General features: G+C 39.2%; 1 protein-coding gene across 5 annotated transcripts in view; it reads right to left on the bottom strand.

The window, feature by feature from the left end:
* The window catches only part of alpha-Spec (alpha spectrin), a 28,376-nt gene that overhangs the window by 5,109 nt on the left and 8,267 nt on the right, over positions 1-15,000 (bottom strand). For 2 of the 5 annotated variants that reach the window (XM_027376540.2, XM_027376541.2), the window contains 17 exons: positions 14,602-14,909; positions 14,114-14,345; positions 13,249-13,660; positions 9,427-11,788; positions 9,157-9,321; positions 8,294-8,482; positions 8,016-8,175; positions 7,760-7,911; positions 7,361-7,525; positions 6,643-6,684; positions 3,875-4,023; positions 1,805-3,579; positions 1,476-1,654; positions 1,244-1,359; positions 859-1,054; positions 556-668; positions 128-169 (listed from right to left, as the gene is read on the bottom strand). In XM_027376540.2, the coding sequence (XP_027232341.1) occupies positions 128-169; positions 556-668; positions 859-1,054; positions 1,244-1,359; positions 1,476-1,654; positions 1,805-3,579; positions 3,875-4,023; positions 6,643-6,684; positions 7,361-7,525; positions 7,760-7,911; positions 8,016-8,175; positions 8,294-8,482; positions 9,157-9,321; positions 9,427-11,788; positions 13,249-13,660; positions 14,114-14,345; positions 14,602-14,754 (6,602 nt within the window). In that variant the 5' untranslated portion in view covers positions 14,755-14,909. The remainder of the gene's footprint in view (positions 1-127; positions 170-555; positions 669-858; positions 1,055-1,243; positions 1,360-1,475; positions 1,655-1,804; positions 3,580-3,874; positions 4,024-6,642; positions 6,685-7,360; positions 7,526-7,759; positions 7,912-8,015; positions 8,176-8,293; positions 8,483-9,156; positions 9,322-9,426; positions 11,789-13,248; positions 13,661-14,113; positions 14,346-14,601; positions 14,910-15,000) is intronic. The other 3 variants (XM_027376543.2, XM_027376542.2, XM_027376544.2) reach the window with 3 other exon arrangements.

Raw genomic sequence — 15,000 nt, 5'->3', positions numbered from 1 at the left:
AAATGTACCCATAACATATCAAATCTTTTAATACCAATGAATTGCTTTTGGCCCAAGACAACTTTCTACAAATCAGTGGTTAATTTCAAGCCATAACCAAGCTCATGCAATAGTGCACGATATTGACCTCTCATCATAGCCGATAAGGGAGAAGCCCAGCAGACTAAACCTGTTTAGAAGTAAAAAAACAAAATGGGTCAGCCCACGTTCTCCATGTGAGCTCAGCTCCACATCACCTGCTGTCATCAGTGCCACCACCACCACCATAAGCTCATAACAAGAGACATTTGAAGCACATCTTGGGAGTCATATGACTTGGACAAAACACATCTTTAGCATATTTTCTAAAGCTTGCGAATTCTACGTACTTCATGAAGATATATATATATACACAAACACCCAAATATATTTACATAAAAAGTTAAAATACAATCACAAACAAATAAAAATATGAGCCCTATTCTGCATTATCTTGTATGCTAACATTATCAGGAAATTCTTATGTCTTTTCATAACAATCCTACCTAACAATAAATCTAAACAATAGGCCTTTACCTGGTATCTGTCAACAGCTGGTGGAAAGCATTGGCATGCTTGGCAAACTCCTTTCGTAGTTTGTCATTCTCTTCCTGTCTCTGTGCTTCCTTGGCAAGTTCCATGTCTCGTTCCTGTTGTATAATTACATATAAGTATCTCCGTATTCTATGAAAGTTTAAAAGCATCACTTCTGAATTCTGAAGCTACATGGAAATATCACCTTGCTATTCTTCAGTGTTTGAATTAAGTGAAATGCATTAACAGAAATGCCGTCAAGTTATAAACTTGGCAATGATCATTGCTCTAAACAATGAAGCTTACCTTGATGATCTTCTGCAGGTTACGCCAGGTATCTTCCAGGGCTTCCATGGTGAACCAAGTGTAAGGATTTGGTCCCACATTGTAGCTCTTGATCTGCTGGTCTAGGGCAGCCAGGGCCTCAAAGTCAGCTTGGGCTGAAGACAGAGAAGCCTGGAACTGGGCATGTGCTTCACGCAGTGCCCGAATCTCTTCAATGCTGTTAATAAAATATATGGCTAAGTGCAAATGCAAATGAACTTCATATTCACATAATAAAGATACAGAACATTTAAGTGAAAGCTATACTTTTATTAATTTCTGTATACAGAGTTCTGTGTACCAAGTAACAACAGTTTACTATCCATATAAAAAATTGGGAAGAAAGTCTAGAAATCTTTACTCTTACCTGTTGCAACGCACAGGATCAGTGAGATCTTCTTCAGCATTCTCAAACCAAGAGTTGAAAGCAGAAGCCTTCTTGGCAAAGAACAGGTACAGCTCCTCGATTTGTCGGAACCGCTCCTGTTAATGAGGAATAAAAAGAAAAGACAACTTTTAGTAATTTTTCTACCAGCAGGCATAAAACTGTGACAATATCAGTGCCAGACTGAAAACAGATAAAAATCCACGTATTTCACCTGCATGACTTGCAGTTTCTTCTTGCGGTCGAGAGAGTCGTCAAGAAGCTTCTTCCAGCGTGCAATCACATCGCCATGGCGCTTGATGATGGATTCAGACTGCTCATGGTTACCAGACACCAGTTGATCCTTAAGGGCAGTGATATTCTGGATGCCCTCATTTTCAAAGGCAGCCAAACCTGAGACGGGATAAAGACAATGATGGTATAGCAAGGATATAAACTTTAGCAAATGTATGAAATCTACCTTCAAATTATTAATGCTTGAGTCCTTTAGAGTAACGTTCCTTCATTAATTCATGCAGCAAATTTACAGCTAATTATACTTACCAGCATCAAATGTCTCCTGTTTTGTAAGGAGAGTCTGGACAGTAGAAAGATCTCGTCCAAACTCCTCAGACTTAACATGGCTCTCCTTGTCAGCAATCCAAGACTCGACAACATCAGCCTTCCAGATGAACTGCAGATAAGCCAGGCTATCGGCCAACTTGCTCTTCCTTCGTGCAGCAATACCACTGAGGGCCTCTAGTTTGTCCTTCAACTGCTGGCACCTCTGCTTGATGGATTCAGCATGGTGATTGCCTTCTCCTACCAGCTTCGAACCAGCCTCACACACATCATTGCAACGGTCACGATGCACGGCAAAGTCGGTTTCAAAAGCGTCATGCTTCTTCAGGAGTCCCTGTGCAGCAGCCATGTTATCTCCATAATCAGGAACAGAGAGTAGCTGGGTTTTCTCACTTATCCAGGCCTCTTCCTCTTCCACCTTGGCCAAGAACTGCTGGTAAATGAGAGACTGGTCCAATTTCTGGCCTCTTTGGTCAGCCATTGCCTTCAGCTGGGACCATGTCTCAGACAGTTGCTGCAGGCGGGATTCAATTTCGGAAACACCAACATTTGAGACGCCCATAAGTTTCTCACCAGCCTCTTGCACTGATTGGATGGCAGGCTCATGAGATGCTAGCTCAGCCTCAAGACGCTTGTGTTTCTTGCGGAGGTTCTGGACACCAGTGAGGTCACGACCATAGTCCTCCGATGCCACAAGCAGTTTCTTTTCCTTAATCCAGGATTCTTCATCTGCAATGTCACGGAAGAACTGGTGGAGGGTGAGAGCCTCATTCAGGCGTGACTGACGATGAGCAGCCAGGTTCTTGATGCGCTCATATCGTTCATTGATGCTCTGGCGCTTCTCCTGAATGTTGGCAGTGTCAAACTGACCACTTTCCACAAGGGAATCAGCCTGCCCGTTCATGTCATTAATGCGATCTTCATGAGCCTGGATGTCAGCCTCAACCAACTGATGTTTTTTCATCAAATTCTGGACACTAGCAAGGTCTTTGCCAACATCCTCATTGGTAAGGAGAGATTCCACCTCCCCAAGCCAGAAGTCCAAGTCCTTGACAGCAGCAATGAATGTGCGCTGCTTGTTGGCTTCCTTGAGCTTCAGAGACTTTTCAGCAGACTTCTGAGTCAAGAAGTCCCACTGCTCAGAGATGGATTCCAGCCTTTGCTGCACAGCCTCTTCTGATCCTGCACACTGGTGTTTGTCAATGAGGTTCTGACCCATAGCAAGAACAGCTTGGATCCTGTCAGCATTGGCAGCCAACTCAGCCTCGAATGCCTGATGTTTCTGGTGCTTTGACTGGATGTTTGCAGGATCCTTGAAGCTCTCCTCTGTGGCAACCTGGAGCTTTTCAGCAATCCAATTTTCAATTTCATCAGCATCACGAGAGAACTGCTGGAGAGTCTGTGACTCACCAAGCTTAGAGCGTTTCTCAATCAGGGCTTCCTTGAGATGCTGCCAGCGTTCCAGCACCTGGCTTCTCTTATCACCAATATCCTTGCTGGCATAATGTTCAGCAGCAACCAACTGATCAGCAAAGATGTTGAGTGCAGCAATCTTCTCTTCTTGTGCATTGATAGCCTTATCAAAGTCCTCGTGCTTCTTGATAAGAGCTTCAACATTGTCTGACTTGGCATCAGCTTCATCAGAGGATAGGAAGGCTTCCCTAGATGACATCCAGTTTTCTGCTTGTTCACAGTCACGGTAGAACAGCTGCAATTCCAAGCACTGGTCCAACTTCATGCGCCGTGCAATCCAAGCCCTAATTACAAAAAAAATACAAGTTAAGATGAAGAACACCAATTCTGGTCACAATAAAAACAAGTCATACAATATTATGTTTGTCTAATTTGAAAAACACATTTATCAGATTCACAAAATGTCAACAGAAGTGTAGATATTACAATATTCAATAACCAAATGTTACAATAACAATGTCCAATGTCTGCATGAACTAAAGTAGCTTTTTGTGTGTACTAACTTCTTTCTTGGGAGTTTTGTAGGAGGTTCTAAGAGTTGCCTATTCTTAAAGAGTCAGTCACAGAATCAAAACTTACCTTTCCAGATCCTGCCGAGCTTCGTTCATGGCATCCAGCTTCTCCTGAACTTCAGCAGAGGCAAAGTGGCCTGACTGCAGGAGCTGATGACCAAAGAGCTCGAAAGCCTGGAAGGTTCCAGCCCTGGCATCGATTTCTGTGCGGTGTTCCTGAAACCCAACAGGAGGAGGTTAATATCATGGTCAATGGGCAATATGTTCCTTAAACGAAAGATGGTCATATCTGCATGGTCACTGCCCCGATTTGGTGTTATTCACTGAACAAAAAGTGTAACAGAAATGTTCATATTCTCTGTTAAGCGAGAATAAAGGAATAAAAAAATTTAAAAAAGGCTACATAATGCACACCAGGTTATTCTTATGAAAGAAAACTGTATTCTGTAACATTCATGCTTTTCAATTTTTTCATATACATATTTTGGCACTATGGCTCTTTTCTGAACAGGAACTTAATATGTGATCAGACATTGGAAAAATTACATATCTGTAAAAGACATTATCTATTCTATTTTGTCACAAAAAGATATCCCTGTTAGATTTTAAAAACTAACTTAATAAATGGTTGACAAATTATATGCAAAACTTAGGACTGACTCAGTCAAATTATCTTTTACATATTACCAAAAAAGGTATATCTAAATTTCCAGTCTCTCTCACTTGTTATGAAGAAATATCAAGATTTCTAATAAAAGCTATATTTTTACTTAATAGAAATGACTGTACTGTTTATTGTCTCTTTTTCAATATATTTCATATACTACATATGCTGAACTTGTTTGTATAATAGTATTACATCAAGGTTGTTCTTGTTTGTTTTTCATTTTCAGATTTTTACTTTTCTTTTTTTTCACATTTGAAAAAATAATTTCCCTTTATATTGTAATTATGAACTAACTTATATTACACAATTTTTCCATGCAACAAAATTTTGAATTGTCTGTGCTCAACTGTGCTTGGGAATGTGTTAAATAACAGATACTGTAGCTTAAATGAGAAAGAATTACAGTGCATGGTGCTTCTCAGTGCCCAGGTGTTTTTGTGAAGTCAATCTCATAAACCAACAACCTGTAGTGTGTTGCAATCTAGTCCAAATCTTGAGTACTGCTGAACAAGACTTTTGTGATCCTTAATATGAAAGGAACCCATCCATTAATCTGCACCATAATAATCACTCTTGCTGTCCAAATCTATTTCAGATATTGTTTTCTTATTAGCATCACCAATAGCAGCCCTTTCAGTAAGTTCCACTTCTCCATATAGGTCAGTAATAAGAGAATTGTCAGTGCAAGCCATTTGACAAACAATAGTAATTTTGTTGTTTGCCATATCTTATAATGACAAGGCTGAATATCATTATCATTATTCATATCACCATTATTCTTATTATCATTGCTATTACTGCTTTTATTCATCCTATCATCAACATTATTAGTATCACATTGCCCATAAAAAGACTGCAATAATATTCCAGCTCTTGACAACATTCCATCTCTACAGAATCACATCCACAGTTACTGCTCAGATGTAGGCAAGTGTGTGAAAACTCGCTCCACATCACATCAGCGTGAAGAAGTATTACTCTTCTGGTGTAGTTGAAGTCAAATTATCGTCTCACACTTCCTTCACACACTCAATCAAGCTGGTCATAGAACAAGACATGTTCATCAGTTTCATAAGTCTCAATCACTGATTAGTTTAGCTAACTATTTTCTCTATCTACGTCAAGTCACACATTTTGTTAGGTCAATTAGAACAATGCTATCAAAGCTGCTATCATAGCCATCTCTACAGCCATTTGTTAGGGCTAAAAGCTGAAAAAAATAAAGGCATTCATATAAAAAAACAGAAAGATTGCCTGCAACAGGAAACTTCACCACAACTTCTCATCCAGTATTCCCATCATCATATTTTGTCTCATCAGTCATATCAAAGATATGTGTTGGCTTCGAGTTACTTATAGTGAATGCTAAAGTGTGAGTAATACATGTACAGACTGATGTACCCATATTTGTAGAGTTGTGTGGATGATCACAGATACATAATACACTAGCATTTATATCTTTCATCTGTAAGTCTATCTCATAAAAAAAAAAAAAAAATCTGAAGATCAAACTGATCTCTTTGTAAAATTTATAAAATGAATATCAATATATCCTGTCTATCAAGTAATACAGCTGCATAAATGGGTTAAATATGAATGTTAGTAACAGCATACTACGCACACATTAATAATCATTATGAACTAGACATACGTATATTGTATAGGATGTCCTACCACCTTAACAACCAAATAGGTCTTGGCTCCTGATTGTGTCTCTGAACACTGTTGCTTTTAGTCTGATTCTGCTTCAAACATTCTCTGTGTTCAGTTTGTCCTGGACAGGTGTGACATAATTACCTCACTTGTTAACAGCAAGAGCTCCTACCACTCTTACAGTGCAAAATGGACATATGACTTCCAAAATAGTACCCATGCTATTATCAGTTACATTTACAGGAAAAATAGAGGAGAAGGGCACTAACTGATGCTTAATTCAAAAGCCGACATGAGATAAAAATTAATAAATAAAAAAAGGAGAAAAACTTTAAGCAACAGTAAATGCCCTTCTACTGTAATAATCTACATATGTGGCCAAACACAGGCTGAAGTCATTAGTACCCAGCATCTAATACATAACTAGAGCACTGCCCATGGCCCAATAAACACTCAAAGGAGAGAACACAGCAGTCAGTAGAGTGCGCTAGACAACCTACGACACAACTCAATACCTGAGGGATACCATAGCGAGAGTCAAACTCGGCACGGAAGTTCTAGAAAAGGAAGGTGACTTGTTACCACTGGTAGAGTCACTTAAGCTATTCACTTAACTAGTTTAAATATGTTAGAAGACAAGGATTCCTCACAGTTACTTTTTTATACAAGGAGAATGAGAAAGTTTTTAATGATGTAAACATTTAAAAGAAACTGAACTCATGATCCTTTTTAAAATATTAGATAGAACACACATGGCACATGAGGTTTTAATAACTATGGGAGTGAGGATACTGATTACTTTGCTCGAATCCCCCACCTCTACAGCTATGATTATTTTACAATTTGATCACTTGGCCGTCTTTTGAACTTGTCACTTCCACCTGTAAATAGTTTAATCACTCCCTACTCATTTAGAACTAGTTGTTAATTTTTTCCCCTACATATATTTACAAATCAAACTGCAATGATGTAGTCAATCTTCCATGTACAATCTCATTATCTAAAGGGAACATCAATTAAAAAACAAACAACAAACTTGAGGGCTTAGTATTACGAGGGAAATATTGGATCAATGGCATCCAATCTGGCTTGAGAGTTGCACAAGAATTTAACAAAATACTGCTACATCAGATTTAAGACAAATGACGATATGTGCATCTCCCCAACTACAGACAGATGCCCTGACCAACAAGTATAGGCACTCCACAAACCATAGTAAAAGTGTCACCCTACCTGATGTCTTTCCAGAAGGGCTTCTGCACCAGTCACGTCTGTAGCCAGCTCATCAGAGCTAACAAGACCCATCATGGAAGCAATCCAAGAGCTGAGATCACGGTAGTCACTGAGGAAGCGCTGCAGGTCATAAGAGTCCAAGAGTTTCTCCTTGCGGGCATTGGCCTGGAAAATTTAGGATAAGTCAGTAAGTTGTATTTCTATACAATACAGATAATAGCAAAGAAAAATAATAAAGTGGTTAAAGGTTAATAAATACTACATAAAATAACAAAATGTTTAAAGATTTGTAAATATCAGATAATAAAAGATGATATATCATCAAATTTAAATAACCAGGAACTCAGGAAGAGCTGACCTTGAAACAACTGAAGGAAAACAAAACTCCAGGAAGTATACCTTTGCAGTTAACTGAGTCCACAGCTCATTGATCTCCCTCTGCTTTCCATAAATGGTGTCAGCAGCATCAGGATGGGTCTGCATGAGTCGGTTGGCGGTCTCATCCAGCTGGCGGATTTTGTCGCCGAGGGCAGCAAGATCACGCTCAAGACCTGCAAGTGTGGAATACATATTGGAAGCTCTTGTTTCCTGACAACACACAGACACAATTATAATGATTCATTCTGTCACTCATTTCATCTGCAGTAAAACTAACCTTCGTGTTTACGCTGCAGAGCTTGTACAGAGCGCAAGTCTTTGCCACAGTCATCATTGTTCAAAGCTTCATCCTTCTCCTGGATCCAATCCTTGGTTTCATCCACATCACGATGGAATCGCTGCACTTCATGAGCTGAGCCAAGTTGGAACTGACGCTCCTAAAAAATGATGTTACAGCATTATATCAAAACTTAAATAATAACAAAGTTTTGCAGTATGCAGATATAAAAGCTGCAAAACCTTATCAGATGTTTAGGGATCTTCCCAGAAACCAACCTGTGCCATTTGCTGAAGTGAATTCCATTTAGTGTTGAGCTCCTCAATCTGGGTCTGGATCTTAAGAGCAGCTTCTGTCTGGCCAAGACTCATCAGTTGCATTGCAATTTCATTCATCTCAGCAAGGCGAACCTCATTGGCTTGTAGGTCGGTTTTGAAGTCATCAAACTTCTTCTGCAGCACTTCAACCTGAGAGGAACAATAAATACATATAATGCATTTCTGTCGAGCGAGGGAGAGAGGGTGGGGGAGAAAAAGAGAGAAGGGAGATAGAGAGAGAGGGGAGATAGAGAGAGGGGGGAGAGGGGAGAGAGAGGGGGAGAGGGGGAGAGGGGGAGAGGGGGAGAGAGGGGAGAGAGAGAGAGGGAAAAGAGAGAGGGAAAAGAGAGAGAGAAAGAGAGAGGGAAAAGAGAGGGAAAAGAGAGAGAAGAGAGAGACGGAAAAGAGAGAGGACAGAGAGAGAGGGGAGAGGAAAGAAGAGGAGAAAGAGAGAAAGAGAAGGCAAGAACGAAGAGAATGAGAGGAGAAAAAACAGGAGGTGGAGAGAGGGAGGGGGAGTGGAGAGGAAGAGAAGGAATAGGATAAAGAAAAAGAGAAAAAGAAAAAAAGATGAGAGAAAAGGCAAAGACGGAAAGGTAGAGAAGGAAAATCAGAATGGAGCATTGTTGAGGAAAGGCAGAATGGGGAAAAGTAGAGAAGAGGAGAGAGAGCAAGGCAGTGTTCAACACAATCATAGACCAATAAAACACACCTACACAAACAAATTTTATATAAATATTTTCCATTGGCTTATTACATTGCTTCCAATTTCTTTACATTGTTTCATGTCATAGAGTATTTGGCATACTAATCAGTTCACCAACCTGCTCAAGATCTTCGCCAACATCCTCAATCTGGGCATGCTGCTCCTTGTCCTTGATCCACTGAGCCAGCTCCGCAGCTTCACGCACCAGCACATAGGCCTGCACAGTCTCACTCAGCTTCTTTTGGCGTTCACGAGCCATGGCCATCAGATTCTCATATTGTGCCTGAAATTGGAAATTCAAAGTTATTGAAATGGCCAAGAATGTCTTAATAAGGAGATATTCTCACACATTTCCCTGTTAAATCACTCAATAAATACAAAATCTCACCTTGATCTGGTTTTGGCGAGCAGCAATAGAATTGCTGTCAGCCAGGTTTTGCTGGGAGGCTGTTAAGCCTGAGTCAATCTTCTTGACATAGGCAGCTGGCACAAAGCCTTGGCGATCATTAACTTCCACCTTCCACCAATCCTTGTTGGTTGCATTGAGAAGAGTGAGCACATCATTCTTCTTCATAGAAACCTCCCTTGGAGATTTCTCAGTGTAGTCATAGAGAGCCACAACACACTCCTTTCCAGTGATGTCCATAACTGGCACTTCCTGCTGGCGACATGCTGCAGCCTGTTCATCGAGGGCAGTGATGGTTGAGCTGAAGGCCTCCAGATCACTCATGAGAGCCTCATGCTTCTTTAGCAGAGCCTCAGCTGAGTCTTCATCTTTGCCAAAGTCCCCACCTGCAGCAATGGGTTCCTTCTCCTTCATCCAAGATTCAGCTTCATTAGCATCAGCAAAGTATTGGTGTGCCTGAAGAGAATCCTCAAGATCCTGACGACGTTGGTTGGCACGCTCCTTCAATTGTGCCCAGTGCTGGCTGAGAGTGTTCACCCTCTGCTTGATCTCTTCACCTGCAAAATGTCCATCTCCAATCATCTCTTCCCCAGATGTAGTAACAGCAGTGATGCGGTGTTCATGGTTGTTAATTTCAGCCAATACGGCTTGGTGTTTCTTAATAAGATTTTGGACTCCAATCAGATCCCGACCACGGTTGGTGGAAGCTGCAATGGGTTCCTTCTCCCTGATCCAGGCCTCTTCATCATCAATGTCCCTAAAGAGTTGTTGCACAAGGAGAGAGTCCTTAAGTCGTTCCTTGCGGAGACCCATTGGTTTCTGAAGTGCATTGTAGCGCTCTTGCAGGGCTAGCTGCTTAGCCTTGATGTTCTCAGCATCAAAATGTCCACGGTCAACAAACTGATCTGCAGCAATGCGAACCCCATCAATCCTGTCTTGGTGGGAGCTGACATCTGCTTCCAGAAGGGCATGCTTCTTCAACAGATTTTGGACTCCAGTCAGGTCTTTTCCATAATCTTCACTCATAAGCTGGCCCTCAATCTCTGAAAGCCAAAGCTCAATATCCTCCACTCCTCGGTTGAACTGCTGCTGTTGAGAAGCCTCCTCAAGCTTTGAGCCCTTGCTACGTGTAGCTTCCTCAAGTGATGTCCAAAGCTGAACTATTTCCTCCATACGACTACCAATCCTTTCACTGGCATAATGCTTGCTTTCCAAGAGCTCTTTGCCAGTCGATATGATTTCCTCAATACGAGACTTGTTGGCACTCAGTTCCTGGTCGAAGTTCTGGTGTTTCTGCACTTTTCCATTCAAGTTGGTTGGGTCCAAATAGCTGTCATCTGTAGCAAATTTAAGCTTCTCATTGATCCATCCCTTGGTCTCATCACAGTCCCTTTCAAACTGCTGCAGCCGGTAAGAATCCTCTAGCATGGCTCGGCGCCGTGCAGACATCTCAAGCAAAGCAGTGCGCCGCTCAAGCAGCAGTTCACGCCTCTGGGCGACATCATCAGCTGCATAGTGCTGACCCTCAATTAGCTTGGTTGCAAATTCATCAAGAGCCTTAATCTTCTCCTCCTGAGCAGCAAGAGACTTCTCAAAGTCCTCATGCTTCTTGATCAGAGCTTCAACAGAATCAATGGAATCTCCCAAGTCCTCATTCTCCAGGAAAGCTTCTTGTTTAGCCATCCAGGTGTCAGCCTGTTCAGTGTCCCTGTAGAAGAGTTGCAAGTCCATGCACTGCTCATACAGGATGCGTCGCTCTTCCCACAAAGCAAGGAGAGCAGCCTTTTCTTGTGTTAAAGTGCCCAGCTTCTCTTTAACCTCAGTAGCAGCATGATGGTCCTTCTCTACCAGCATCTCACCTGCTGCATGAGTGCTCTTGAAGCTGTCTTCACGGGCATCAATTTCACCCTTGTGCTCCTGGTGGCGTTCAAGAAGAGCTTCAGCTCCAGCAACATCCTTGGCCAGCTCATCTGCAGAGATGATAGCTCGCATGTCATTGATCCATGAGATGAGGTCACGGAAGTCAGACAGGAACCTATGCAGATAGTAAGAATCATCCAGGCGCCTGCGTCGTTCCTGGGCCTTCGCAGTCAAAGTAGACCAAGAATGTTCAATCTCTGCCAGTTTAGCCTTGATCTGCTCAGCATGGTCAGTATGGATGCCACAGAGACGAGTGGCTTCTTCCCCTAAGGTGGACACCTTGTCCTCCAGAGCAGCAAGGTCACGTTCTAAACCCTCATGCTTGCGCTGGAGGGTCTGGACAGATGCTAGGTCACGGCCATAGTCATCAGAGGACAAAACTACATCCTTTTCAGCTACCCAAGCAATGGTTTCATCAGCATCTCTGGAATATCACATTACTTATGAGTAAAGCAAAGTAAAAAAAATTAAAAGAAAAGTAAAAATAATTATAAAATAATCTTTCTGACTATAATTATAATTAATATCAATAATAACTTAAGTAATAAAAGTGATAATACTATACTCAAGATATACAACAACAATAATAATGGTGACAATAACAATTATATAAATAATAACAATAATCTTTAAAAATTAACAATAATAATTTTAAAAAAAATAATAACAATAATAACAATAACAATAATAACAATAATAACAATAATAACAATAATAATAATAATAATAATAATAATAATAATAATAATAATAATAATAATAATAATAATAATAATAATAATAATAAATATTATCATTATTATTATTATTATTATTATTATTATTATTATTATTATTATTATTATTATTATTATTAACAATAATAATAATAACAATAATAACAATAATAATAATAACAATAACAATAACAATAATAATAATAATAATAATAATAATAATAATAATAATAATAATAATAATAATAATAATAATAATAATAATAATAATAATAATAATAATAATAATAATAATAATAATAAATATTATCATTATCATTATCATTATCATTATCATTATCATTATCATTATCATTATTATTATTATTATTATTATTATTATCATTATCATCATCATTATAATAATAATAATCATCATCATCATTATCATCATCACAACAGAAGATATATATACCTACATGAACTACAAACAAAACTTGAAATGACAAAATAAAATAAAAAATACATATACATACTTTATATATTTCATATATATATATATATATATATATATATATATATATATATATATATATATATATATATATATATATATATATATATATATATACATGCAATTAAAACTAATAAAACTCATTTGCAGGGCTATCTGATTAAAAACATAATCTAAAACATATTCAAGAAAGAATTAATTTCCTTGTAATTGGCTTCCTTCCCAAATTTTCATTATACAACTTCAGTCTACTCCTTTCCTGTACAAACGACTCCATATTCCTTTGCTATTTAATTTCCATCTTGAGCATAGAAAAACACAAGATTTAGGTTATAGAGTTTATATCCATTACACTCAACTACACTTATGGATTTTTTTGCAATAATAAGTTAAATGATCTACACATAATAGGCATCTTTTAGATAAATAATTTTCATTAAAAGCAAAGCTTTTCTTTTTGCCTACTCAAATTCCTGGTTGTAACATGAAATGGAATCTAGAACTAATTAAAACAACATGCAGTTAGTACCATAGTTCAAAACTGCAATTCAGATTTGATCAATAAAGCTAAGTATTTTATAATATCACCCATTTTTACTTGTGTTAAGAAACATGCATCACAGAAATGATACAAGTACCAAGTTTTTCTTTTGCCATATTCAATATCTGCATTACCTGTTAAATCTCTGAATTTCATGGGCACCAAACAATTTCTCCTGTCGGGTGAGAGCAAACTGACGCAGTCGCTGCCAGGCCTCATTCAGGTCCTTCTTCCTTTTGTTGATGACATCCACTTCGGGGTGGCCTTCAGTAATCAGCTTTTCGGCCAAGGTGTTAACCTCAGTGACCCTGTATTCCTGGGCAGCCATGTCCTTCTGGAACTCATCAAACTTGCGCTGGAGAACTTCTACATGCTCTAAGTCAATGCCAAACTCCTCCGACGTTACAAACGTCTCCTTATCATTGATCCAGTACATGACTTCGTCACACTGGCGCTGGAATTGCACCAGTACCAAGGCCTGCTGGAGTCTCATGCCCTTGTCAGCCAGACGCCTCAGGAGTAGCTCCCACAGACGGTGTAACTCATCTGTTAAAATTAATTGTATATTTTTAAAACTGGGTACATGCACAGTCCACTATGGTCTGGCTTCTCAGTTTTCTTTTTTAAAATGTGGCTTCATTTACCCTTTCCTTCAAACTGTTCAGATTAGGTTTCTACTTTTATTACTGTAATCATTATTGATATCCTTATTTTCAAGTTATCAACAACCGAAAAACAATATAAACTTTCAAGAAAATTGAAAGAACTGGGGAAGTATGATAGGCCTAGCACACAATTCTTTGGTGATTAAGCACTTATGAAGCCTTCTGTGCAAATAAAATCAATAAAATAAATCCACTGTGAGTAGTGCATGTACACATGCACTCTCAACTTCAGGAAGTTAAGAATCACCAAAGACAATTACAAAATCAAAAAAGTTTATATGATACAGAAATATACACATCATTATCCTTGAACATCTAAGCACAAGACACTTACCAAGCTTCTGCCTAATGACGTCTGAGGCAAAGTGCTGCTGACTGATCATCTCCGAGCCAGTGTTGTCCAAGACTACAATGGCATTAGAGTGGGCAGCCACCTCAGCCTCAAAGGCCTGGTGTTTCTGGATCTTAGCCTGAAGGTTGGTGGGATCCTTGTAGCTCTCATCGGAAGCAGCCTGGAGTTTCTCGTGGATCCATGATTCCAGTTCATCAGCATCACGCTTGAAGTACTGAAATACAAACACAAAAAGGAAAGTTAATACCAACATGCACATGAAGAGACACTGGGGTGGGAGCAGCAAAGAGGGAGAGACAGACAGTAACAAAGAAGTGAAAAGTGAGAGAAATCCTATATATATACTGTCAAAAACAAAGAGAAACACTATACCTTAAACTCAACAGAAATCAACACTACTTTCATTCATATTCACTTATGTGAGAAAAAATACATATGTAAATCAAACAACTTCACTAAACTAAACATACCTGGAACTTGCGAGAATCCTCAAGCTTTTCCCTCTTCAGGCGAGCATCCGAACGGAACTGAGAGTACCGAGAAAGCACTTGCTCTCGGCGATCCTGGATGTCATCGGCAGTCTCCAAGATCCGCACTTCCTTCACAACGATGTTTCCCTCCATCTTGAATTATCTTAGCTTAGCTGACGGCTTCAGCTCTATTATTATCTATGCAATCTAAAAACAGCTGCTCAAGCGTATTCTAACTTCTTGAGGGTAAAGCTTGAAACTTGCATGAGACGGCTATTCATGCAAATCCAAGAATTCCTTCAAGATTCCTGTAAAGAAAAGGAACAAGTTTGAATATTTCATCTTGTGATACGTTTCTCTTAACAGCTCTACATGAATATATAAAAAAATCTGATATAT

This window comes from Penaeus vannamei, chromosome 4 (assembly GCF_042767895.1).
Source record: "Penaeus vannamei isolate JL-2024 chromosome 4, ASM4276789v1, whole genome shotgun sequence".
In the NCBI taxonomy this organism is placed as follows: domain Eukaryota; kingdom Metazoa; phylum Arthropoda; class Malacostraca; order Decapoda; family Penaeidae; genus Penaeus; species Penaeus vannamei.
Note: the sequence above shows the minus strand (reverse complement) of the source record. Positions and strands in the feature narration are given on the sequence as shown.